Consider the following 26,622-nt stretch of genomic DNA (forward strand, 5'->3'; position numbering starts at 1 on the left):
TTAACCACAGCAGCAAGAAGATAAGCACAGTTTATTAACTTGCCACGAGCAGGAAGCTCTGGGTAGAGCTGTCTCAGCTGATGGTCTTGTGAGGCTTTGGAGACACAGAGGCTTTTTTTAGACACAGCAGACTGGAGCCTGAGAACCCTGAACAACACCAGGGTAACCACCTGAGAGCATTCAACCTCAGTGGCTTTAGAGCAACCAAATTAAATAAAGCCAATTATGAATTATTATTATAACAGTAATTCCTTGCAGTGAACCTGGAACCATTCATCCACACACTTCTCACAATTGAGGCTGCAGCCCACAGTTGCTGCATCTTTGGGAAGGGAGAAGGAGGCAGAATGGAGTTTGTAGTCTGTTCTTTATCTTTCAAAATGCTGTTAGAGGAGAGATTAGGCAAAAATAGAAAGATGTGTTCAGAGAATAAAACGAGTTGGAAAAGAGGATCAACACAAAATAAAAGTCGAGAACAAAGGCTGCCTTGGCAAAGGGCTGTTGTTAAATTTGTAATGGCTTAATTGATCAGCCATTGGATCTGGGTAATGCACAGCAGTCTGTGAGGATAACCATGTGTTATCCTAAGTTGTTTTCTCTGTCTTTTCACCATTACATAAATCAGACCTTTGTGGGATAGAGAGCACTGGAAACCTGACTTTTTAATCTAAATTTTGTGCATGTCATGTACGTTTAAGCATGTCAGATCCTGTTTCTGGAGAGAGGTTTTACCCTGAGAAACAACAGACATTTTGGCTTGCTGCCCCTCCAAAGAGAGCTGATGTTGCAGTGGCTGAGATGCAGTGATTTAATTATTCAGCTGCTTGTACTCACCAACTTAAAACATGTTTTCTTTGCATCTATATCCACCTGGTTGGAGAGACTTTTATTTTTAACCATAGAGTTTTGGCAGGATACAGAATTTAATTTTTAAAATAACCACCGTGTTTGAATACAAAGCTGAGGCACACAAAGTAGCAATTACTCGTTCAAAAAGCACTGAGCATTCCCTCTGAAGTCCTTTCCTCTTGGTGTTTTGAGAGAGGGGTGCATTTGGCAGCAGTTTATGGTTAAATCAGGTGAGGAAGGGATGGTGTTCTGCTGGATCCTGAGGTGACCTGAGCAACATCTGTGTGAGAGAATTTGAGCAGAGGTTGTGACTCAACATCTCTGGGGCTTCACTTTCAAGCCTCAGCTGCAATAAAGCTCTCAGGTGCTAAGAACAGGAATTTTGATGTCATTAAATGAAGATATTATGTTGGATAATGGCTGTTAACCCTATTTTTTATTTGCCCATTTAATTACATAAACATTATTAACTGTTTAAATCAATTGCCTGTGTTTAAGTGGTAAGCTAGTGATTGGTAGGATAAGTAGTTGTCAGGCTACTGGAATTGAAAAGCAAATAAACCTGTTTAGTTTGCAGGGTTTAGTGTACACTTCCATCAGTTTTGAATCACTTGACAAAATTAAATTTGCAGAGAATACTTGACTATTGTTTACAGTGAATTGGATGGTTTCTATTACAAATGCTTTTACCTGATAGACTGGTGTAACTCCATTGTTAATATACTCTTTTTTTTTTTTTTTTTTAATATAACTGCCAAGCAATTTTTACCATGTTTGTAAATAATAGAATAAGGACACTGTTGAAGGAAACTACTGCAGTGACCTTAGCAACAGTGAATGCTGGCAATGAGTCTATTAAAAAGGTTTTTCACTGCTGAGATTTATAGAATCATTTCTGATTCTACAGCACACATAAGTTTTTGCTTCTCAGTGAACCCAGGCTCTTAGCTGTGGCAATCGAGTTTTTATTGAAGAAAAGTTTATAAAATGTGGGAGGAAAATTCTCGAAATAGCAGTGGGCTCTGGAGATAAGCATGAGATGTGTTGTGCATGTGGACACCCCATCCCTGGCTGTGTCCAAGGCCAGGTTGGACAGGGCTTGGAGCAGCCTGGGATAGTGCAAGTGTCCCTGTCTATGGCAGGGACATGGAATTAAATGTTTTTTAAGGTTTCTTCCAACCCAAATCATTCTGGGATTCTCTGATACACAGAGCAGCTGCCACATGGCTGTAGCTGTGGAGCAAAGGTGTTCTGAATTCTCATGGACAATGATTTGTGTTGTAAATAAAAATGTGAGTTTGTTGGTGAAAAGGAAAATGTGGAGTTCTGATGCTGCTCTAGCCACTGTTCTCTGTGGTAATTTTTGAAGAGGAAAGGTCTGTGCTCTGGAGATGCAGGTGGAAAGCAATGCTGGATCACCTTGCAGCACTGAAATGAGAAATTTTGTCATGAATCTTTGTGATGAACTGTGCAGTGCTTGTTACAGACTAGAAATGTTAGATGTCAATGCCTTCAGGAGCTCACTGACTCAACAAATGTCTTTAGAACAAACACCTTGAAGTGCAGTGAGGTATCATTGCTGTGCTTGTGTCCACAGCCATGAGAATTCATTTTTCTCTGCTGATTTTCCCCACTGGATCCAACAGGTTTCTGTACTGAGTGCAGATTACTGGAGACCACTCTGGCCTGTTGCTGAGGCCAGGAACAGGCAATAGAGAAGCAGCTATTTTTAATTTTTTTTTTATTCTGACTTGTCATTTCTGTGGTGTTACAGTCAGTTTTCTTGCACTTCTAGATCATGTCTTGGTGAAAAATTGAGGCAATAAGTTCTTCCTGTGCTTAAAAATTTCCTCTTGTCTCTTCTGTGCTGGACACTCTCACCCTCCTCCTAAGTGCTGCTTTTCATTGCTAATTTTAAGAGTTCTGCCTTCATGTTTCAGTTGAATTTTCTTCAGGCCAATGAAGAACTAAAACATATGTCACTGAGAAATGAAGTCAGAACCTGAGTCCTCAGCATTATCTTTCTATTGCAAATCTCTCTGTCTGTGTCATTTGCTGTCCTTGTCAAGGCCACAGAATGATGTGACCAAAAGTTGCACAAAATATCACACTGCTGGAAGAATGCTTTTAACAACAGGGAAGCAGCTATTTTAATTATTGATTTAAATATTCTTTCAAGGTTAAAAGAGCATCCCATTAACAAATGGAGTCCTTTTCTTCACAAGTCCCTGCCTCACAGCCTCTTACAGAAATCCCATTATCCCCCTTAAAACCCTTTGTTAATTAAGCACTTGTTGGCTTATTTGTCACTTCATCACTTCCCAGATGGATTTTGTAGTTGAAGAGGGTTTGGTGACTCTGATCCACCAGCAAGGCATTAAAATGCGATTTTATTTTTTTTTCTTTGTAACCAATGATATATTTTTGTCCTGTTTCTTCTGACAGGGGTACTTTAATCTTCCCCATCCAGGCTGGTGAAGCCTCTGCAGTAGCTGTTCCTTTCTTGAGCATTAACTTCAGGGGGGATAAAGGGAAGCTGCCCCTTGGCTGGAGACAGTTCCTGGGTTGTGAGCATCTCTCATTGGCTGTGGGTCACCACAGTTCAGGCAGAATTTGTAGAAGGAGATAATTGGATAACAAAGCACTGATGTTTTATGGGCACCAGTGTCTGACTGGAAATGCAGCAGCCATACATGGCTCAGTCAGTGGAATCAGTGCAAAATGCCAGTTATGGACCTGGGGAAAGCTGCTTTTCCTAATTCTGAGCATAGCCCCACAATTATTTAGTTTTATTTATAAAGCAAAATGTTTGCATGCTTCTCCCCTCCCAAGGCCTGTGGAAATGGGAAAACCAGCCCTACTTTTGCCACACTTTTCATCTCTCAGGGAGGACTGGAGAAGTGTTTGTGTCACAATCTTCACTTCAAATACTTGAGATAATATGAGATCAGTCTCGTTGTGAGAAGATTTTTCTTACAAAAATCCCCCAACAGCACAATTCTTTTCATAACATTCATTTCCAGAAGAAAAGCTTTTTACAAATAGCAGACTGTCTCTTTAAAAAATTCTTCCCTATTATCCAACAATTTCCCAGTGAATGAATTGTCCTCATGAATGATCCTGAAGACAACTTGCCATTTATATTTGTATTTATCAACGAGTCTATTTCATTAGTAGATTCAGTATTACTCACATTTGAGAATTAAACCCCATGGATCTGATTTTGCTCTAATACATGGAAAAGAGATGTGGTTATGAGATACAGAAATTCTGGGTTTGTACAAATGCTGCTGTCTGTAATACATCAGTGAGGGGAAGAGACTTCTGAGCCTTTTTCCAGTGTTATACATGAAGAAGGATGTAAAAATCCCTACTTGGAAAGTATGCAGCAAGTAGGCAATAATAAATTCCATAAAATAAGAACTACAGATTAGGTGACAGAATCTTAAAGTGCATGGAAATAATAATTTATTTTCCCCAGCACAATCTATAATCAAACTCTAGAGCTCATTGACAGGGTCTTATTCCTGACTCAACAAAAATGGTGAGAGAAAGATCATTCTGTGGCTAATTAATGAATGGGGTTATGCAGCTTTTGACTCCAAAAAAATCTTTATATTGCTGATTGTCATAAGATTGAAAAAGTAAATTCTGCTTAACAGCACCCTGTGAAGAATTCTTACATTCTGCTTCAAGTGCCTGCTCTGCCACTGCTGGAAAACAACTGTAGAGGTCGATGGACTTCTTGTTGTACTGTCCACAAACATATTTTGTCATACTTAACATAGAGAGTGTTCATTATCTGTTCTGTGGCCTTCAGAGTGACTGGGAGCAGTTCAGAGAGACCCTTGCTGTGATCCATCCTGCATTCACCCCTGTGATAAAGGGATGGATAGAGGGCAAGGACCCCATGCTCTGTCTCTGTATTAGGCACTGGAGTGACCCTGGTGCTGTGCACAGGGAATGGAGCACTGGGGAAGGGTCAGAGCCCTCCTGCAAAGCACAGCCTCGCCTCACATTGTACCACAGCAGGTGCCTGGAGGATGAGAGACAGAGATCTAACTGGAAATGAGAGGGTTTGGACTGAAAAAAAGGGAAAAAACTGCGGGTAGTGAAGCAGTGGAGGAGGCTTTACAGAGGGATGGGCGATCCTCTGGGGAGCTGTGAACACTCTGTGGGAAGCTCAGGCTGATCCTGCTTTGAGCAGGGGCTTGGCCTGAGGCCCCTTCAGCCCAGATTATCCATATTACTTTGTTCTGCCTTAACAGGACAGGTGCCAGACTCACTTTCTCAGAGATAGAAGTGTTTGGCAGTAAACACAGGTGTGTCTGCAAACACTGGCACACCTGCTGGAAACCCACATCTTCATTTTGGGCAGTCTGCTCCTTCAAACAGCACTGCCCTCCTGGGTTTGGTGCTCAGCTTTGAGCAGCCTCATTTTGCAGCAGAGCATTTTGACAGTTTCCTTTCCAGCTCTTCCCTGGTTGTGTGGTTGAGTTTTGAAGCAGCCCTGTTGTGACCTGTGATGTCTCTTTGAGCCTGGGATCACTCACTGCCAGTGTTTGGTGGGTTTAGAGTTCTTGTTTTCCCATCTCGAGCACTGAAGGAAGAGTCAGAATCTGTTTTTCTGAGGTTTCCAAGGTTGTTTATTCGTTCTTATCTAAGGAATTCTTTCCCTGACCTGCAGGCCTGCCTGGCAGGTCAGTCTGGGGCACACTGCCTGCTCTCTGGACAAGCCTTATCCTTTATACTATAAATTACATACATGATGTTTACAATTACTTTCCAATGCATGACCCTTACATTGCAGTGTCCAGCCTTCTCCCAAACCAATCCAGAAGTGCCATCCTAACCCAAAAGATGGATAAAAAGAAGAAGCAAGAAACATACCACACCCAAATTCCTCCATCTTAGCTCAGGACCCCTTATTATAAACAGTTTTATAAATTCACTTTTCTACCTTCTAACAGTCTAATTTATGCTTGTAATTTTTCCTGTAATGATGGTAATTTTTCCCAGGGACTGCATTCAAGCCCACAGGGGTCTTGAGCACTGTGCGAAAGCCTCTGAGCCCCCAGCCCAGGTCCAGGGAAGCCAGGGGAATATCCTGGATTCCCCCACACCCAGCTCTCCAAACCAGCAGCACCAGCCCAGCTCTGCAGCCATTTGTCACAGCACACTCGTGTCAACTTAATGGACAATGAGCAAAGCCATTAAAAACTCAATTATGGCCTTCTCTTTAGTGAGAGAAGGCAAACACGAAGTGCTGGTGTGCAAACACAACAGCCACCATCTGCTGCAGAAACACGGGCAGGGATGCAGATGCATCAATAATAGGAGGCTTATCAAGGCATCATTATCCACCAGGCAGGGGAAAAATTGAAATTTATGGCCAGCTAGAGAGCACTTCATGGTTTAATTCCCCAATTTTCAGTGGTATGTTTAATAACTAGGAGAGAGTGGCGTTTTATGTTCCTGCCGTTGGAAAGGATTTTTGAAAATGAATTTATTTACAGTCTCTCTATCCTCTTTGACTTATCTGCTTCATTTTCACATATTGTAAGGATAAAGCCAGCAAGATATTAATTAATTTAACCTGTTGATCCAAGAACACCACGTTTAATTGACCTTACAGTCAATTTGCTTTAATGAGCTTATACTTCTCTGTCAAATAAACATAAAACAGAACTTTTATCCAGCAGAGATAATTTTTTTCCTCTCAAAATTCTTTTTTTTTTTTCAGTTTAGTGTAGACTTGGAAACTTGAACTTTCATAAGGAAGTAAACAAAACAATGAAATTCAGTGATATTTTTGTTTCTTTTTTTCCCCAGCTGGATATGCAACAGTCTAAACAAGAGTTTCTCCAATATACCTTTTGTTTTATTCATATTCTTGCTTGGAGACATTCAGGAGGCTTTCAGTCATCTATTAGTCAATAATTTCCATTTGTGACATGTTAATTCATTCCTTAGTCCTTTGTATGAGTGGAAACTGTGACAAGTGATTTGCTGGTGCCAGACCTGATTGTATCTCTTTTATTTGCACATATAGGCCTATAAATTGAGAATAAGTCCCATCAGCTTCAGCCCTGTGCTCAGCCTAAAGAAGGCTGTCAGACTCTAAATCACAATATGTCAATTTTTATTAAGGATAATGAGGAAAACCACATTTGTCTCTAAAAGGCTGGCTTGTTTTTTATTTATTTTCTCCTGCTGGGAGCTATTCTCATGATCTCTCACCTACCCCTAAGTGATGGATCTTGCCCACACAAGGAAATTTGTAATAGGACATAGAAATTTGTAACAGGACAGTGGATTTCATCTGTTGATCTTGGAGCATGCAGAACAACTTTGTGAAGCACCTGGAGGGCAGGATACCTGTTCAAGTTCACACTGTGAAAATAAAAATTAAAAATGAAACTGTGTCTAATTGGGGACAATTTATAGGATACAGGGTATCATTTATTCACAGCTGAATTTTATAGAATCAATATTTTATGAATTTTCTTCGTGTGCCCGATGCCAATGATTATTTTAATGGAATTACAGGTTCTCAGCCCCTAGGATGGTTTCTCTGGGTCCTTGGGGTCAGCTGTGCCTGGGGTATCCCAGGGAAGGGTTTCTGGGGGAAGCTGCCCCTCCAAGGCTCTGCAGAAACAAAGGACTGTGGCAGAGTTCCTAGGCAACAAATCCTTTTAAACAAGGTGTGATTTCTTTTCTCTGGCTCATTAAGTGGAAATTTTCATTTTTTCCAGTGCATAAAATAATACCTCTTATCAGGACTTTTCCTGAGAAAGTTGTGTTTCTTATAGTATTTCCTCCTGTATCTCTATACCCATTGTATTAAAAAATTATATGCTATAAATAGGAAACTGGGAATAATTTATCCATGACAACTGTTTGCAAAGCTATTTTTTTAGTAATTAAGACTTATTATTTTGATAAGTGCTTTTTGGTGGATGGATAGTCTTGTTGGTGTTGTCAGTCACTGGATTCAGGCTCCCCACTCTCCCCAGAATTGCCAGCAGTTGCACAAAAGGCCACGAATAGCTTGTGATTCATTTTATTGTGGGTGGTGAAAAATAAAATTGTAATTATTGCTTGGAACTTTTTATAAAAGCTGATGTTTTTTCTCCCAGAGGAAAGCTCGTTGTTTTTATACATGGATCTGTGAAAGTGAAATACTCCCTAACTTTTGCTGTCATTGAAGCTCTTGCCTCCCCCAGTGCAGTTCAAGCCTGCATTGTGTTAGACACAGCACAGATTAGAGCAGTTCTTTAGGGCAGGATAATCTATATATTATCCAAATTAGAAAGAGGAAAGTTGAGATGCATGCCCAGAAGTGGAATGCTGTGCCAGGTGCTGTGCTATCCCTGTAAAAATCCCTTTTCTTTGGTCTCTCCCCAGTGTAGGAGGCACTGGTCAAAGCCCTTGTGAAGGCACAGGAGCTCTGCTGTTCCTGGAGTGATTCTGAGCTGCACCTGCCTCCTCCAGGGTGGGATGTGGCACAAGGAGAACTTGTCCACATTGTACTCAAGTGGTGTTGAAATGTTTCAGGCAGAGCATTTCACAGCACTGCTGGGCTCCTCCAGACCATGCTACCCTTACTCAACAGTTTTAGTGTCTTACTTCCTAAATCCTCTGCACAGGAGTGGTTCTTGCAACTGTGCACTGACAGAGATCCTGCAATTCCAGAGTGGTTTGGGCTGGGAGGGACCTTAAAGCCCATTCAGTGCCATCCTTGTCATGGGCAGGGACACCTTCCACTGTCCCAGGCTGCTCCAAGCCCATTCAGCCTGGCCTTGGGCACTTCCAGGGATCCAGGGGCAGCCACAGCTGCTCTGGGCACCCTGTGCCCCATTTTTACTTTTTCCTTTGTATTTCAGAGCCCCAATCCATTAAAAGGCAAATACTTTTAAGGTGGTTGATATTGCATCTTCCAAATGCCCACCCTTAGAGGGAACAATTCCTTCCCAATTTCCAATCTGAATCTCCCCTCCTTCAACTTAAAGCCATTCCTTCTTGTCCTGTTCCTCCATCCCTTGTCCCCACTCCCTCTCCAGCTCTCCTGGAGCCCCTTCAGACCCTGGAAGGGGCTCTGAGCTCTCCCTGGAACCTTCTTTTCTCCAGGTGAACGCCCCAGCTCTCCCAGCCTGGCTCCAGAGCAGAGGGGCTCCAGCCCTCGTGGATCTGGTGTCACAATTCCCAAACCTAGCTGGGTCATGTTCCCAGCTTCTGCCTCAGCTGCCAGGCTGTGCTGCCTCTCCAAGCCTGCTGGCAGCTGTGCCTTCTGATAATAAAAGTTCTCAGGTCATAGAAACAGAACCCACATTTCAATTTCTCAAATGTTTAGTTTCTATGAGTAGATTTTTAATGGTAGTGTGTATACATGACATGCTGAAGAAGGTTTTTATGGCTGATTGGGAGCAGAGCTACATCAGAAATGGGCATTTGTCAGGATCCTAATTTTTAGAGAGAAACTGAAAGTTTAGATTCAGCTCTAACATTTCTTCAAATCCTTGCTGTGAATCTGGAATTTCTTGACTTGGGAACATTTTGTTCATTGTTTTTCCTTTGTTTCCACTGAAGGGTAGCATTGCCAGAGACAATCTTGTCTATAATTTTTCTTAGAGTACCTTCCTCTTCCCCAGCTGTGCACTGGAATTTTCCAAGGTCTTTAGAGTGTGTAACTTTTTTTTTTTTTTGAAAGATTGACTTCCTCCTGTCAATGCAAAATGCATATATATCATATAAACACAGGGGAAAAAAATCTTCTGAGAGAAAGTTACTTGTACTGTTATAAATGTCTAATATATGACTGTTCACTGTACAGAATTGATCCAAATGTTTGCCTGACTCATCTGAGTCACCTGCTATGGTGAGGAAGAAGAAAAGTCAATAGGTCAGAAGTCAGGCAGGGCTTTTCAAACTCAATCTTCTGTGAATTGTGAGAGGCCAGCACATAAACACATCTGTAGCACGGCTTGGCAGCAGCATCAGAGCCAGGAGTGTCAAGAGGGCTGTGTTTGATTAAAAATTATCAAGCCTGGCTGCTGACACACTGCATTCCCCCTGCCCCATGCAGGTGTTTTCTTTAGTTCTTTCTGTGTGTGACTGTACCCACATAAAGGAGATCCTGTAACCAGAATTGAATCAAATAACTCTCATCATGCTCTCCTTTATTGCTGACATTCGTCACCTTGATGCATCTGTGAGGAGATGAGTGGAGACACAATGTGCTGTAAAATAACTGCTTGATGAATCCAAATGTGAGTTCAACATCGAGTGCCATGGTTAATATGATGCAGACTTCCAGGTTAACAAACTCATAAATTGCCTCAGTATACATTTCCCTCCCTAAATTCAGCCTACCCTTCCCTCCCACAAGAATTATTGTCCTGTTGCATTATTACAAGTAAAGATGTTGCTGTTCTGTTGACAACCCTCCCTTGGTTGGGCTCTGAAAATTGGGATTTTCTTAACATGACCTTCAAATATTCAGGTGCCAGGGTTCACAGTTAAGGACTGGCATGAAGGGTGCTGGCAAATATCAGCTGAGAGCTTGGTCTGTTGTAGCTTTTGTTGAATCATAGAATTAAGGTTGGCAAATACTTTTATAGATCATCAAATCCAGTTATCAACCCAACACCATGCTCACCACTAAACCACATCCTCAAGCACCACATACACACATTTCTTGAATGCTTCCAGGCATGGTGGCTCCACAGTCTGTTTACAACACTTCCCATGAAGAATTTTTTCCTAGTATTCACACTAAACCTCCCCTGGTGCAACTTGAGGCTGTTTCCTCTCATCCTGTCACTTGTTACCTTGCACTGAATGTGCCTTTGGGGGATAGTGTGCAGAAACAGAACCTGGTTGTTGCTCGAAGCAGGAACGTGCTTTTGTTTAGAGTGACTGTGTGATAGAACAATACAAGCAAGGCAGTATTTCTATTTTGATTTGCAAGTTATTTAATTAAAGTTGTTCTAGCTAGCTCTGAATCTACTGCAATTTTAATATAATTTCTCTCCTTAACAACAGCATCAAGCAGCTGTTCCCTTCACAGGAATGGTGGATGAGAGGGAACCGCCGAGCGCGTCACACCGAAAATCCAGCCAAAGCCACTGTGCTCTTGTTCCTGTTTGCTCTGCAGGCTCCTTCATGATGGTGAACAGCTCGGGGCGGGCGTCGGGGCAGAAGGCTCACCTGCTGCTGCCCACGCTGAAGGAGAACGACACGCACTGCATCGACTTCCACTATTACCTGGCCAGCCGCGACCGCTCCAGCCCCGGCGCGCTCAACGTCTACGTCAAGGTCAACGGGGGCCCCCAGGGCAACCCCATCTGGAACGTCTCAGGAGTGGTGACCGAGGGCTGGGTCAAGGCAGAGCTGGCCATCAGCACCTTCTGGCCACATTTTTATCAGGTAGGGGTGTGTTGTATTTTGCCCTCTCTGTTGGGAAGGATAAGGATTTGTATTTGACGCAAAGTCTCACGGGTGTGTATGTGTAACAGAAAGAATGTAGAATCTGAGGAAGGAACAGAAATGATAGCAAGTTTTTGATGTAGAAGAAAAGAATTGCTGAGCCAGTCCTACTAAGAAGGCAAAGGGTAGGTTATATGTTAGTATATTAGTTGGAAGCAGCTTTTATGACTTAGAGTAAAGGATAAATCCACCTCAAACAACAGATATTTTTACCAAGGAAAAAGATTTTCACAAACAAAAAGGCCGTGTTGCAAGTAGAGAAAAGATCTCAGAATTTTTCACTGCAAGAAAACTGAAAAACAACTTCTAGCTTAAACTGTAATGTACTAACTTTTGGAAAATAGTAACATGAATATGGTAGTGTAAGTAGTTATGATAGGCTATAGGTAATAGTAAAGGTGTTGATTGGTTGTCATGTTTAGGATGCTCTGTAATGAAAAGTACATAACACATTGTAACCAGAACTAGAAGAAGCTTTCAGAGGAACCCACAGCTGTGGCTGAAAAGGGTGGGCTGGGCTCTTGTCACCCACAACCCATGCAAATGATGCATTGCTGCATCATTTGGATACAAGAAACAGCATTTTAAAGGATAAATGAATTGCTGCATCATTTGGATATAAGAAACAGCATTTTAAAGAGCCCAAGTTCCACATGCCTCGTTTATGCTCTCACACCTCTCTCTCTCCTTTGGATCAACAAAAATCAACACCTCCCTCCCTGATTTTTCCTCTCAGAATGAATTCACCTATAGTGCTTATAGTGGTTATAGAGGCAGCTTGACACATTTCTTCCCTCCTCACATTTTTCCTTCAGTTGTTGGCAGGCCACAGAGGGATGGATGGGAGGCAATTATTGACAAGACCCACTCGTTCATGATGAAATTGCCACTTGTATTGGCCCTGTCCATGGCACTGTGTGACTGTAAACAAAACAGTTTCTGGATGTGAATCTGTGCTCTGCATAAATCTCCCTGGATTATTTTTGAGCCTTGGTTGTTTCCATAAGAAGGAACATTTTTTGACTTGGCATTGCATCTTGTGCCCATATGAGGGGTGTAAGGACATAAGATACCAATAAATTCTTGTACCATGATATCAAATGTGGATATTTTTCACTACATTCTCAGTTCTTCTTTCTTGACAGCTTTATTTATTCTGTTAAAAGATTTTTTTTTCTTTAGTCAAGGACAATGCCAAGAAATGTAATGGTTACACTATTTTTTAGTTATATTAGTTTTACACCTACTTATTAGTTGTCTGTTTCAAACTACATGTGGCAACTTTGCAGCCATTGTTTTAACTTCAGTCAGATAATTCTCACACAAAGGACTCAAATACTATTTTTTATTTGTTGAAGGAGTACTTTTGTCTTGTTTTATATTCAAGACACACCAAAAAAGAAAGTCTAGGTGGCAATTGCATCCTAAACCTTGCAGGAGATTTAATGTCTATGTGATACTAATAAAAGACATGAGTGAGGTAGGGACCGGGATGGAATGAACTATGATAAGGCAGCAAATAGTCTGTGTATAAAAACCAGCAGGTAGAAAAGCCTCTCTTTTTTCTTGCTTCTAATAACTGGGTGGGAGGTCTGTAGAATGTGAGCTGGAGGAGGAGGCTTTAATGTTCTGCCTCTGAAAGAGTGGTGGATAGCAGCAGAACCCACAGAGTGCAGAGAGGGAAGGATAAAGAGATGCAAATGTGTGGAAAGTGGTGTTTGAAGGGCAGTGCACAACTTGTGGCTGCTCTGAAGGCACACTGGAGTGCTCCTGCTCCATTCATATTAACGTGAGCCTGGGCTGGAAGCAGAATTTGCTTCATTGGAGGTGCTGCACAGAGATAACAGAAATGATCTTTCACCCAGGAAATCGGTGCTTGAAAAACCTGCAAAAGGCAGTCTGATCTCACACTAAGAGGGATCCTGCTCTCAGATATATCAATAGGAGCCTTCCTGAGCCTCACTTAGGTCTTTTACAAGTACTTTGGCAGGTCAAGTTTGCTTTTTTTGGGCAAAAGAATCCTTTAAATCAAACAAGAATCTTCCCCTGAAGCACAAAAATGAATGGATTGGAAGGCAGTAGCACCTGCCCAGGAGTAGTTCCTTCCTAGAAAATGCAAGGGGCTTCTTTTTAAATTTGTGATGAGTGATACTGGTCATACTTCTATTTTTGATTCTTAAGCATGGCTTTTAAAATTTGAGATCTTTCCTGGATATTATGGGGGTCTAGCAGACTGATTTCAGTCTCTGGTTTTATAAATCACCTTTGTTAGTGTTCTGTAGTTCTGTAAGTTTTTACATTTAAGCAAGGTTTAAGAAAAAATGAAAAAAAGAGAACTTGAAGCTTGAAAAAATGAAGAGGAAATATCATTGGTATTTGCCAGCCTAAAGTAACACTTTTGCCTAAATAAGTCCAGAGGTGGGAGAATGACAAAACCTGGGTGTGCTGCTGCCTGAGGAGTGACTTGTTTTTCACACTCATGATCTAGAATGTGCCACTGCAGTGTTCTTTAATGAAATCCTTAGAGGGCTTGGATTAGAAGGGACCCCAAAGCTCATCTCATTCCACCCCTGCCATGGCAGGGACCTCTTCCATTATCCCAGTCTGCTCAAGCCCAGTGTCCCTCCCCACCCTCACACTTGCCATTTCTTTGTCAGCTTTAAATCAAAATTGCATTCCTGGAGAAGTCTCTGTACACAAGAGGCCTGACAGCCTGTTCTGTATTTTGGAAAGACCAGGCAAAACCAACATTTTCCCTAAATACTGAAATCTGCATCAGGCAAAACGTCCATCATGCTCCTAACACACAGAAACCACACAATCCTGGATTGGTATGTGCAACAGAAATTCAGCCAGTCTGAAGCTCTCTGCCCTGGTCTGAGGCTTTATCAAGTACTTGGTACTTTGGAGATGTGGCTGGTGGAAAACTGGTATCCAGTTTTTACCCAACTGGTACCCAAAGCAGTTGCCAGAGGTCATGGTTTAGGTCTGGCAGTTCTGTGCCAGGGTCACAGGAGTCATCTGGCTGCAGAAGCACTTAGCTGAGATAGAAATGTGGGGAGATTTATCATGTCTGCCCTGGAATTAGTTGTACTTGCATTCCCAGCCTGCAAATGTTTCCCAGAGCAGCAAGAAAAAGCTCTAATGGCTCTTGGAGAAAGGTAATAGGTGTAATCTTGAATTACTGCTTGCCACGAGGATGAACTCAGCCCCAGAATGCAGCAAGGGCAGCACTAGAGCCTGCCAGGAAGGGTTTTTTTGATGTATAGCAAGGGATGTTATTGATCCATGCCTGGGCAAGCTGTTGCAGCCTAGCAGATGAGCTGGGCTGTGCTGCTAACACAGACATTGCTGGTAAATCACAGCGTTGAACGGGGCTTGTTCAGTGGCAAGGAAACATGAAATGACTCTGTGTTTGCAGGCCTCAGCAGCATTAAGAATCTTTTTTTTAAGAGTGAAGCATTGTATTTTGTCAACTATATTAATTTCTGTGCAGTTCTTTAAATGCAAAGCGTTGCCTGTCTCACCCATCATGATGCATTTCCAACTGAATTTAAAAGAACATGAGTGATACTGAGTGTGAGGTTTGCAGAAATGGGCTCCATAAACATTTATTCCTGCCTTTTCCCCATGTTGGGTCTCAGTTCCCAGTTTTCAGGAGAGCCTGGGTGCTTTTGTGCTCCTCACTTTGATAGATGCTTCAAAATACACAAAAAGACAATAATGTGTAAGTTTGAACTGGGAAAAGGCAGGAATAGCTGAGTGTAAAGCAGAACAGAATAAAACAGTCAAACAATATTCCTTAAATTGAGAGGAGTCCTCTATTCAGTGGATTCTGCATCAGTGGACAGGGATTTTTTAGAGGCTGAGCTGGTTATTATTAAGATGTGCTGTATTAAAGACCCTGCACATGGTGGTGATTAACCAAAGTCAATTCTCTGTGTATTGGTGCTTACTTTTGCCACCCACTCATGCCTGATGCCAATGCCTTGGAGAACTTACCAAGCTCTTGCCTTGCAAATAATTGAGAATTACTTTGTTGTGGCTTATGACTTTTCACAAAAGTCAAACTAAAATAAGGTTTTGTAGCTGCAATGTTGCACTTGAATTCAGGTCTGAAGGGAGTTGCAGTAAAGCCCTGAATGACCTTCCCAGTAAATGTAATTTTTATCATGAATGATATTTAATTGCTAAAGTAATTATAATTTCCATACTGAAGACTCCTATTTTATACTCTTATTTTATACACTCTCTAAAAAGCCTATCAAGGACCTTGATAATACAAAACACTTGCTAATGGTTTTTGGATTATTGTATCTTCCAGTGGCTTGCTTCTTCCTAGAATTTCATGGGCAGCCTAGTTGTTGTCAATCTCCTCTGGAGGAGAACTTTGTTTCTACATATTATTAGCACCTGACCTTTTCTTAGTTTGCCTTTGCTTGTTTATTTTTTTTGTTCTACCTGTTTTTATGCCTTTTTCCCCATATGTGGATGTATTTCAGGGATCTCACATCTGATTGTGTGTTGAATTGAGAGAAGAGATTTAAGGAAGTCATGAAAACACGAGAAGAAACAATGTTCTAGAAGCCCAAGTGCAAAGGAAAAGGAACAACAGCAGTTCTGTAGTTAGGAAGGATATTTTGCATCTATTTTTATCCAGCAGTATTTGGACAGTTGAACCTTTTGCTGTATTAAATTTTCTGATGAAGGAATAAAGAAGTTGAACAGTGACAGGCTGGGAATGCCAGCTTTTATTTAGAACCAAAAGAACTGTTGAAAACTGGTTTAAAATAGTTAACTCTGTGCTCTAGTTGTGAATTTTGGGAGTTACAAATGACTGGAATACTTTCTCCTATGGAACTGTGCTGGGTGAAGGTGTGATTAATTCTGTCCTTGGAAACCTGATTATTTACTGATGCAAAAATCAGCAGCCCAGTACAGTGTGAACTGCTTTAGGTGGAGTGAGACTGGGAATTTCCCTTTCACATGCAGAGGACAGAATCCATTCCATCTCCAGCCATTCATTTATTTAATGTGGTAAAGGACAGCACTTCATTCCTTTGGGAAGACAATCACTAATTTCAGAGGTAGCATCACCAATTATTCAACATCAGACTGCATTACTATTATTATTATTATTATTATTATTATTATTATTATTAGACATTTCTAAACTTCCTGTTCTTTTCAGAGTCAGTGCATAACTCAGGTTGTAAGGGAACCCATCAAGATCATTAAATCCAACTCCCTGCTCCTCACAGGACTGCTGAAAACTCATCCTTCAGATGCTCCCTGAGCTCTGCCAGGCTTGCTGCTGTGTTCATTTCCAGGGACAGATCTCCCTCCCACTGAAGAACCTTTTCCCACTGTCCAATCTGAGCTGTCCTGACTCAGCTTTGTTCCATTTCCTCTTGTCCCCTTGCTGGTCCCCACAGCCAGATCTGCACCTTCCCCTCCACTGCACCACTTCCCAACAATTAACTTATTTTTAATTATCACTTTATCAGATTTTTAGTTTTTGTTGTTTGGTTTTGTTTTTTTTTTTTTTTTTCTGCACTGCTGATTTTTTGATAGTCCATATATTTTTTTAACAAGATACTTCAGGGCAGTTTTCTAGGTAAAAATTACAAACCCACAAAGAAGAATGAATTTTTATTCATCTGTGATGGAATATCTGTATTTTCAGACCCACATTACTGGGATGTTTTCATAATCCAGATACACAAATGAAAAGAAAATGAAAAGTTTCTTAATGTGCCACTAATGAAGAGAAATTGCACACATGGTTTTAAGAATATTCCATCTCAGATCATGTTAGTGAAATCCAGGGAGAGGCAGAAACAAAATCATTATATCTGGGAAAATCTTACTTCAGCCCAGAATCCAGTGTCATCCTTTGCTTGTAATTTCCTTTCTCATTCTGCAAGGGGCTGCACAGCAAATCAGGGTTTTCTCCAGGAGAATCCATGCATGGTCACTGATTCAGGAAGAGAATTCTGTCTCATATAGTGCTTTCTCCAATTTTCCAAGGCACACTGAGAACAAGATATCAAATTATTATCCACTTAATCTTCTTGGACTAGTGCTTAAGTGAGCATAGGTGTGTGTATAAACCCAGGGCACTTTTTGCTTTTCCAAATCAGAGATGCACAGAGTTGCCTTTAATCTTATTGAATGTTGCTCTAATGCTTTGTTTTGCTTCCCCAACAGATTAGGTGTTGTATTCACACACTGAACTGCCCTGGTACCCCTTCATTGTTAACAAAATGCCTTGAATGACTCAGAGTTGGAATAACAGCAGAATGTGGTGACTGCTGAAATTACTGATGTAAATGTTCTTTCTCAGAATGGTTTTCCCTTTTGTATTTCAGGTGATATTTGAATCTGTCTCTTTGAAAGGACACCCCGGGTACATCGCTGTGGATGAAGTCAGAGTTCTCGCCCATCCCTGCAGTGAGCACTCTTCATTTTTCTGACTGTGCCAGTGTGTAGTTTAAAGGAGAGATTTACTCAGCTGGGCCAGCACTACAATGTCTTGTCTCCTTCCTAGACCCCCAAGGACAATCAGCCTTGCTTAATCACCTCTCTCTGCAAGCTCTGCAAAAGGCAGAGATGCTCTCAGTTTATAGATAGTGGGATTCTCTCTTTATTTGATAATAAACTGATGGTTTTATTATTTCTTAATCTTTTTGCTGTAGAAAACAATCTAAAAAGCTTCTCATAGTAACCTGTGTGGTTAACTTCTGAGAAGAGCAACCAAACAGTTTCAGTGTTTCCTTGATAAGAGGCCTGTCCCAAAGGTCAGTTGGTTTCAGCATATTAAACCTGCTTAGAAAGCTGTGAAAAGATTAAAAATGAATCTTATTCAGACACTGCACTTATACAGGAGTAGAAACTAATGCAGGTTCATTGCACTATTCAAAATTGTTAGTGCTGCATTTTTCTATTGCCAACACAACAATAAGCTGAGATTTATTTGCTTCTTTATGTTTAAAGAAGCATTGTGCCTCAGTCTTTGAGTCTGAACCTTTTTTGGTTCCTTTACCCACCTTCAGTGGGGCTTGAGGACTTTATATTTTATGGATGTAATGTAAAGTTACTTGTAAAGATCTTTTTTTAACAGCCCCTCTTTCTGGCTCATGGTTTCAGTAAGCCAGTGACAGCTGCTCACAAGAAAAGTGATGGCTCATGTGGATGGAGTGAAATCAACTGTTTTTGCTGTGATCAGAATGTCAAAGAACATCTGCCATTCAATGTGACAGACATGGTTCTGCTCAAGTTTAACAGGACATTTCTGATAACTGCATTATGGTTAATTGCTGCTTAAGTAAATTATGTTTGTATTTACCATGTGCTCATTGCTCAGGCCTTTGGGTGCATTTACTTCATTAAGGAATGCTTACAGTCTGTATTAACCAGATGTTGCTGATAACTGGCAGCATCCAGACAAATCCCCAAATGGTCTGTGCCTTCCACAGCGTGCTGGGTGATCACTGGTCCCTTCACTGGGAAAGAGGCCACTAAACAAACCATGGGGCAGAGACTCAACAAGAAAATGATGGGATTTAAAGCAGGCAGGATGCTGTGTCGTATCCCTGCTAAATTAATGAAGTAAACTAATTTTGAATCCGTTTCTTCAAGTATATGCAGGTCCTTCCTCAAAATTAAGTGCATTCTTGGTGACTCAACAACAAAATGATTCAAACAGGGTTAGTTGGTTGGTTTGTTTTTCAATCTGTTTGCAGCCCCCAGAACACAGAGCTCATTACAAGCTACAGGTTCTCTGCAGTCTCTTCAAATGCTGCTCCTGTCTGGTTCCCAGTGCTGCTTTTGTTGTAGAGCAGTGACAGTCACCAGGGTAAACATCACCTATGTGTTCCCTCTCCTTGTACACCTCTGCCCCTCAGACTCCTTTTACAATTGTTGAAAATCAAAACACGGGGACCATGAAGCTCCTGGTGACCCTGGAGGTCACTGGAATCATTGGTCTTATTTCTTCATTTCTGCTTTACCTTCACAGATGACAGTCAGCAAAAACAGTATGCCCCTAATGACAGTTATACAGAAAAATAAATGTATTGCTGGTGCTGCCTCTTGTTTTCCTTTGTCCTATGAGGCAGCACACTGGAATATCCATTTTCCTTATGCTAAAAGCTCTTTGACTCTCTGTGCATGAGCCCTTGCCATCACAGCACAGCCCATGCTCCAGAAGCTGGGCAGACCTGAGGACCAGCACATTGGCATTGGTGGGACTCTACACTTTGTGTTTGTGGCTGACTTACAGCTTCAGACTGCAGGCACAGATATTGGAATTATCCTGAAATACCGAGTACAACGTTCTGAATGTCACCCAGAGGGAGATTTCCAGTAAACCTTGATGCAAATTCCTGCTGCCCAGGAGGGCACTGAGTCCCTGTCCTTCAGGAACTGTCAGTGAACTGTGTTGGACGGGGCACAGGAGCAGATAAAACCATTTGACATGATGTACAAACATGTGTTCTCTGTTCATGTGTCAAACACTTGCACATCAAGTCTCAGCCATGCATGGCCACAGATGCCTGCCTCCCTTTAAAGCTGATTCCAATAGAAGAAAGGTTATAATGTCCTCTGAAACTCTCTATTTCTGTGTCTAATCATACTAGAAAATGTGCAGATGATGTTGAAAAACACTGACCTTTTAGGTGTAAGTTTTTTCACTGTCCTACTAAAATTTTTCAAATTATGCACAAACCTTTTTCTGAAACCCTGAAACACTTAAAGGTGTTGCATTCACTGCTGTAGTCTTGTGTATACTTTTAGTTAAATAGAGACCTAACTCAGTCTGATATTTAATAAAAAAAATAATCCTCTCATCTAGTTTCTTTGTGAAAAAAACCAATGTCTGCATTTTAAATATCACTCGTTTAATTTTGAACTAATGCTGAATTTAGTGTCAGCAAAATACTGATAACAATGATCTAAACTAAAGCAGTGATACAATACTGTCAGTTAAATGAATTTAATATCTGATTTGATATTGATGATGCATTATTCTAAAGGTCTAGGATGTATTTGATAGTCAAGGAAAGAAAAAGGATAAAAGACCCTTGTGAAAATGAGGTTTAGGTCAGTCATGCTTGACAAGCACAAAAGCATTTGACTTTTTTTGACCTTTTTAGAAACATAGTTTTCTGAAGAAAAGAGATTACTCAATTACTCTTTATAGCATGCAATAAGAAATTGTGCTGGTGACCATGAACTCGGGATTTGATCCAAATCTATGTTTTCAGAGGTGCCAGGGCTCTCTAAGACCCCTGAGGCCCCCTCTCTCAGCTCCATCACCCCTTCTCTCTGCAGGCAGGAGCTGAACGCCCAGGGGCAGCTCTGTTTTGCAAAGCCACTGTGTCAGGGCTCTGCTGGGTGTTTGGGGGGGTGCAGCAGGCTCAGCTCCTGCCTTGCTGTGTTTTTTAGGAAAAGCCCCCCATTTCCTGAGGCTGCAGAACGTGGAGGTGAACGTGGGGCAGAACGCCACCTTCCAGTGCATCGCCGGCGGAAAGTGGTCCCAGCACGACAAGCTCTGGCTCCAGGTAAAGCAGCACCCTGCTGGGCTTCCCTGCTTCATTTGGGGCTTTCATTGCTGCTACAGGGGAAATAAATAGCTAGAGAAAGATTGGTGGAGGCCAATCTTGAACTGCCTTAAATCACTTCTAGGTGAGAGTTTGAGGCGACTAAGCACGGAGACAAAAAAAAGGAAAAAACGGCCAGTGACAGCAAAATTCTGTTTTCAAGCAAATGCCCATGTACCCATAAACACTCAGCCATAAAGCAGAAAAGAGAGGAAGTGGAACAGTTCTCTTCTGCTTTATTATGCCATCTGCTTTCCTTTCACCCTCTGGAAATGTTCTCATGCTGGAGTCAGTGGTAATTGTTAAGAAGGAAATCTCCAAGCTCTGAAATTACTTACCTGGGTGGTTAAAATAGGCAAGACCAGTTTGCACCCAGTTCTTTCTCCCAATTTCCCTTGGCTGCATTAACAGCAGATTTGGTCTGGTTCCTTTCAGTCACTCACTAAAGACCAGAACATTCCCTCTCTGGATGTCTTATTTTCAGCCTACTGATCAAACTTGTCTGGGTCCTGCTCTTCCAGTGGGTACAGCAAAAACCTTGGGAATTCATGGTCAGTGTTAGAATTTGAAATGGAACAGACACCAACCCAAATATCAGCATATGGTGTCTGTGTTTCCCAGTGAAGGACACAAAAATTTCTCCTGCCCCCTGGATTTCTCTGTCATGTGAACTCCCAGCATTACCATTCCAGAAGCTTTTAAATTCACTGAGCTCCTAAATGTGTAACTCCCAAACAAGTCAAGAGGATTCTAGTTGAATGTGAATAGGGCCAACATCATTTTCTCAGCTTGGGCTGATGTGACTGAGGGTTTGATCACCCCACAGTTGTAACATCTGGGGCAGACATGAAGGACCTTTGTAGTCAAATAATTACCAGATTTCATCAAATTTTACATTTGACTTCAGGCATTTTAATAAAATTTAAAAAGAACATTTTCAAATCTAGCTTAAATCAAGGAATTGGCTTATCTAATAAAAAAAATTAGGATTAGTACTGGAGAAAAAGCTTAAGTTGATGAGACATGTAGTTTTCATTATATAAAAATGATTTTACATTCAGTAACTATATTCTCATCACAGGTGTTCTAAAAATTACATTTTTAGTATAAATTTATTTACCTATGGTGTATACATCTAGCGCCCACCAAGATATATTTTTTACTTATTTTATCTTTTTTGGGGTTCTTTCATTAAAATGTTTCCCAAGTTACAGTTAGATGTGTGTAAAAATAATTTTGACCTGCAGCAGTATGAACCTTTCCCTGTGAGAAGCAGGGTTTGGGGAGGAAAAAATTGCTATTGTTAATGAAAACCTGCTTTCCATTCTCTAAAACTCCAACATTTGATGAAAATAGCCTTGGAAACACCCCTAAAAATTGTTTACTGGAAACTGTCAAAACAACAATGTGCTTTCCTTTGAAATTCCTAATAAACTGGACAAATGAGCAAGTTGAGGTGTTTATACTGTGGAGAACAATTTCTGGTTAATTCTTCCTCTGTCCCTTTTCCAGTTGGAAAAATGTGATCTGGCATTGGTAGAGAGGCTTATTGAGGAGTGCTGGATGTACAAGGATGTCTGCTCATTCAACCAATTTATTTAAACTGGTCCAGAATCAGAATTCTGCATCTGAAAAGGCCAAATTTACAGAATCTGTTCATTTGTAGTGTTTTCCCAGCTGAACACAAAGCTGTGTTTTCACATCCAAGCCGGGCTTCTCCTTACACTGTGTGAAACTGCACTGTGGCAGTCAGAGCTGCCTTTGCAGGAACTGATCTTAGAGAATGTCCTGAGCTGTGAGGGACATCCAGGATGAGCCAGGGCAGCTCCTGTTCCTGCACAGACACCCCATAACCCCACCCTGAGCATCCCTGTCCAAACGCTCCTGCAGCTCCGGCAGCCTCGGGGCCGTGCCCGTTCCCTGGGCAGCCTGGGCACTGCCAGCACCTCTGGGGAGAACCTTTCCTGATACCCACCCTAAACCCCTCTGACACAGCTCAGCCATTCCCTGGCTCCTGTCACAGAGATCAGAGCTGCCCCTAGGGAGGAGCTGCAGCCCATGGTGAAAGGTCTGACCTCAGTCTCCTTTTTCCTACTCTGACCAAGTCAAGTGGTCAGTATCCTGCCCGTCATATGGGTTCCCTTCCAGACCCTTTACCCTCTTTGTATCCTTAGAACATGCCAAAAGTCCAGATACTAGTTCAAATATTAAACAGAAATGCAAACTCAAATATGTCACAGAATCACAGGTTTGGGTTTAAAGGGACCTTAAAGTCAACTCAGTGCCACCATTGCCATGAGCACGGAAAACCTCCACTGTCCCAGGCTGCTCCAAGCCCTGTCCAGCCTGGCCTTGGGCACTGCCAGGGATCCAGGGGCAGCCACAGCTGCTCTGGGCACCCTGTGCGAGGGCCTGCCCACCCTCACCTATGTATAAGAACATTTAGAGCTCAGCTGCCACAGCCCTGTGAATTTCCTGAGGGAATGGCTGAATTCTTCTCTTGAAAAGCTCTGCTTGTACAAAACCACTCCCAGCAACGTGAACACGGAGCTCTGACCTGTGTTAAGCACCCCAAGGAGTAAATTACACATGGGTGCACCAATGCACAACCTGCCAGTCTCATTATCTTTCTCTCTGCCCCTGCAGCAGTGGAACGGGAGGGACACAGCCCTGATGGTCACTCGAGTGGTGAACCACCGGCGATTCTCCGCCACGGTCAGCGTGGCTGACACGTCGCAGCGCAGCATCAGCAAGTACCGCTGCGTCATCCGCTCCGACGGCGGCTCCGGCGTCTCCAACTACGCCGAGCTCATCGTCAAAGGTAACACAGACTGCACACTCGTCCCTCAGCACTGCTTCCCCATGGAGAACTGTCTCGGAAAACTGGCATTCTGTTGGATTGGACTGTCCTGGTTTGGAGGACAGGTGTCTGCCAAGAAAGGCAGAAGCTTCTCTTGGAAATGGAGAATGTAAACCCCTTCCCTCCAAATTATTATAATTTTGAAATTAAGGGGCTCTCAGGAAAAGAGACGGGAATTAGAAATAACAGTTCTTTACTAGGAAAATTAAAATAGAAATAACAGTATTACAAAGAACAATCCCAAAACACTGCCAGAGTCAGAATCCAAGCTGACACCCGTCAGTCAGTCAGGGTGGTGGCAGCAGTCCCATTCAATGGTGGCTGCATCCTCCTGCAGTGGCAGATGTGGTTCAGCTGGAGCAGTGCTCCTGGAGAAGGTGCAGTTTCCTCTGAAGGTCCAGGGGCGATGTGGAAAGGTCTGACTTTCCTCTGGAATCCATTGGAAAGAAGGTTGTCTTGGTGTCCAAAATCTCAGTTTTTCTCTGGGTAGGAAAGGCTTGGCTCCTGCCCTGGCTGGAGCATCTCCCAGTGGGATGATGGAATTTTATCAGTCATGCACTGGGACTCAATGGGGCAGCAGCAGATGATATCTCCTGGAGGGAGGATGGGCTGTGGAAAGATAAAGATGATTGTCCCAGCTGGTTTAAAGATGGCCCATTAGCAGATAATATGTGCCAGGAGATCAGGGGCACTGCCCCACCCGGCTGCAGCAGATGGGGACAGATACACATTGCTGGGCAGATCCTGTACTGCAGCCCAAGACACGGATCTTCTTTCATTCATGTTAAAATAAGAAAAAACTGTAAAAGTGACATGAGTTTAGGTCGTTAGCTTGAATATTTGAATTTAGACTTCAGACTCTTTGTAAAAACTTCTGTAGTAAAATATGGTGGTTATGGAGTTTTTTAATATAGTCAGCTGAACAGTCTGGCTGTCAGTCAGCTTTACCTGCTTTCCTTTGCAGTATTTTATCAGGCAGAAATAATCTTGTGGTGGAGCATTACATGTCAGGAGAATTGTTCACGGCTGCTGGCAGTAAATACTGGGATTGATTCTGCTGACAGCCTGAAGTCCAGAGTGGAATCATCAGTAGTTCTGTAAGGGTGTTTGGATTTTAGCCATGTTAATTATTGTGATTCAAAGGCCCTGACACGTCCAGGGTGTGTCCTAATCTCACCTTCACAGGCAAGTGGGGAAGTGCTATCTCCTGTGCTGGGTTCTTATTTATTTATTTCTTAAAATTACCTTGAGCCACAGGAGTGCTTGCTGACTCTTAGGTGGTGATTTCAGAAGGTGGCTGAGATGTTCCTGAGGTCCTCAGTGTCTGGGGTGAGAGGAATTTGAAGTCTGGGTCTGCTCACAGTGTATAATTTACTGCTCTAAATGGAGGGTATGAAAATGGAGGGCAGCTGTAGAAATGAGACCAAGCTGTCCACTGTGCTGTTTTCTGCCAACTGACTCTGTCCTTTGGTGATCAGATGCCTTTGTTATGCCTTGGAGTGTTGCGTGGTGCAGATGTTTAGATGACACAGATCATGAGGAAAATGCTTGTGCTGGATTTAAAGGGAATTCAGCTGCCAGAAGTGGCACACCTAGGACTGTAGCACAGCTAAACAAATGTAAAGCAGTATTCCAGAACAAGCAGAGCATTCCAGGCTCAGTTAGGTGCCTGGAACTTCATGCCTTATTGATACAAGCAGGGAAAAATATAGAAGGATAAATTAAAAACATGAATGGCTGGATGTCCAATGAAGCTGGTGGCTTCATTGCTGGATTGCTCAGCACTGCACCTACCTGGAGGAAACTTGAAGAAGATAATATTGTTGTGGATGGTCCCTTCCTACTCCTCATCCCAGGTTAGGATGCAGGTGAGGTTAAGTGGCTCATTTGAGATCAGTCTGGTGCCACCCTGTGACACCTGGGACTGGGACTTCCAACCAGCCTGACCAATATTATTATTATTAGAATAATAGCAAATTTGTAATGCATGTGCAGAGGTGGAAATGAAAGCAAATTGGAATTGTTTAATTCTGAAGAGATGATTATTGAATTGTAATAATGTATTTGAGTATACATTCAATTAGCCTGTAATTGAGGTTTTGCTCAATTGATAGTCCTGCTCCAAAACCTGCTAAATCTGCTTCTCATATGCTTTCTCTTAAGCAGAGGAACATAAAAGCACAGGGTATTTCTTCAACAAAGATTAAAATTTAAGTGTGTCTATGTAATATTTTTAATTGAAATATTATCTTGCTTCCCTATACATAAGAAGTTGTATTGGAATATTTAGAACAGAAAATAGTTTATGTTTCTCAATATTGAATGAAAAAAATTGGTAGATATCAAAATTGAGGTTTTACTTTGAAATTTGCATACTCCTAAACCCCAAACTGGACAGTAAATACCTGTTTCAGCAAATGGAATGATCAATGAAATTAAACACACACCACCTTGCTCATCTCTGGGCACCTTCACTAAGACCAGTGCGTTACTGAAAAGAAATTACTGGCAATCTTATACAAAAGAATATAACAGTATTAGTTCCAAATTATTCAGTATGTTTAGTGGCAGGAGATACATTTGTAATCGTGTGAAAATGCTGTTCTCTAGTCAGCTATTTGCTGTATGTGCTAATGCTTCTCTGTCTCCTGGCTTGTATAAATGACAATACATTTATTCTTCTCTTTGCACTCTCCAATCATAATGGGCCACAAAAACCTATCATTTCCATCTGCACCTTTTGCCATCCTTTGGTGCTCCAGTGGAAATAGCTCTTCTCTATTTCTTCTCTCTCACTGGTGCACATATAGTAATTTAATA

General features: G+C 41.9%; 1 protein-coding gene across 6 annotated transcripts in view; it reads left to right on the forward strand.

The window, feature by feature from the left end:
- Positions 1–26,622, forward strand: part of PTPRT (protein tyrosine phosphatase receptor type T) — a 438,156-nt gene that overhangs the window by 146,113 nt on the left and 265,421 nt on the right. For all 6 annotated transcript variants that reach the window (XM_079321668.1, XM_079321670.1, XM_079321671.1 and 3 more), the window contains exons 3-6: positions 11,006–11,277; positions 17,709–17,790; positions 20,788–20,903; positions 23,589–23,763. In XM_079321668.1, coding sequence (XP_079177794.1) covers positions 11,006–11,277; positions 17,709–17,790; positions 20,788–20,903; positions 23,589–23,763 — 645 coding nt within the window. The remainder of the gene's footprint in view (positions 1–11,005; positions 11,278–17,708; positions 17,791–20,787; positions 20,904–23,588; positions 23,764–26,622) is intronic.

This window comes from Erithacus rubecula (assembly GCF_903797595.1).
Source record: "Erithacus rubecula genome assembly, chromosome: 18".
Classification (NCBI taxonomy): Eukaryota; Metazoa; Chordata; class Aves; order Passeriformes; family Muscicapidae; genus Erithacus; species Erithacus rubecula.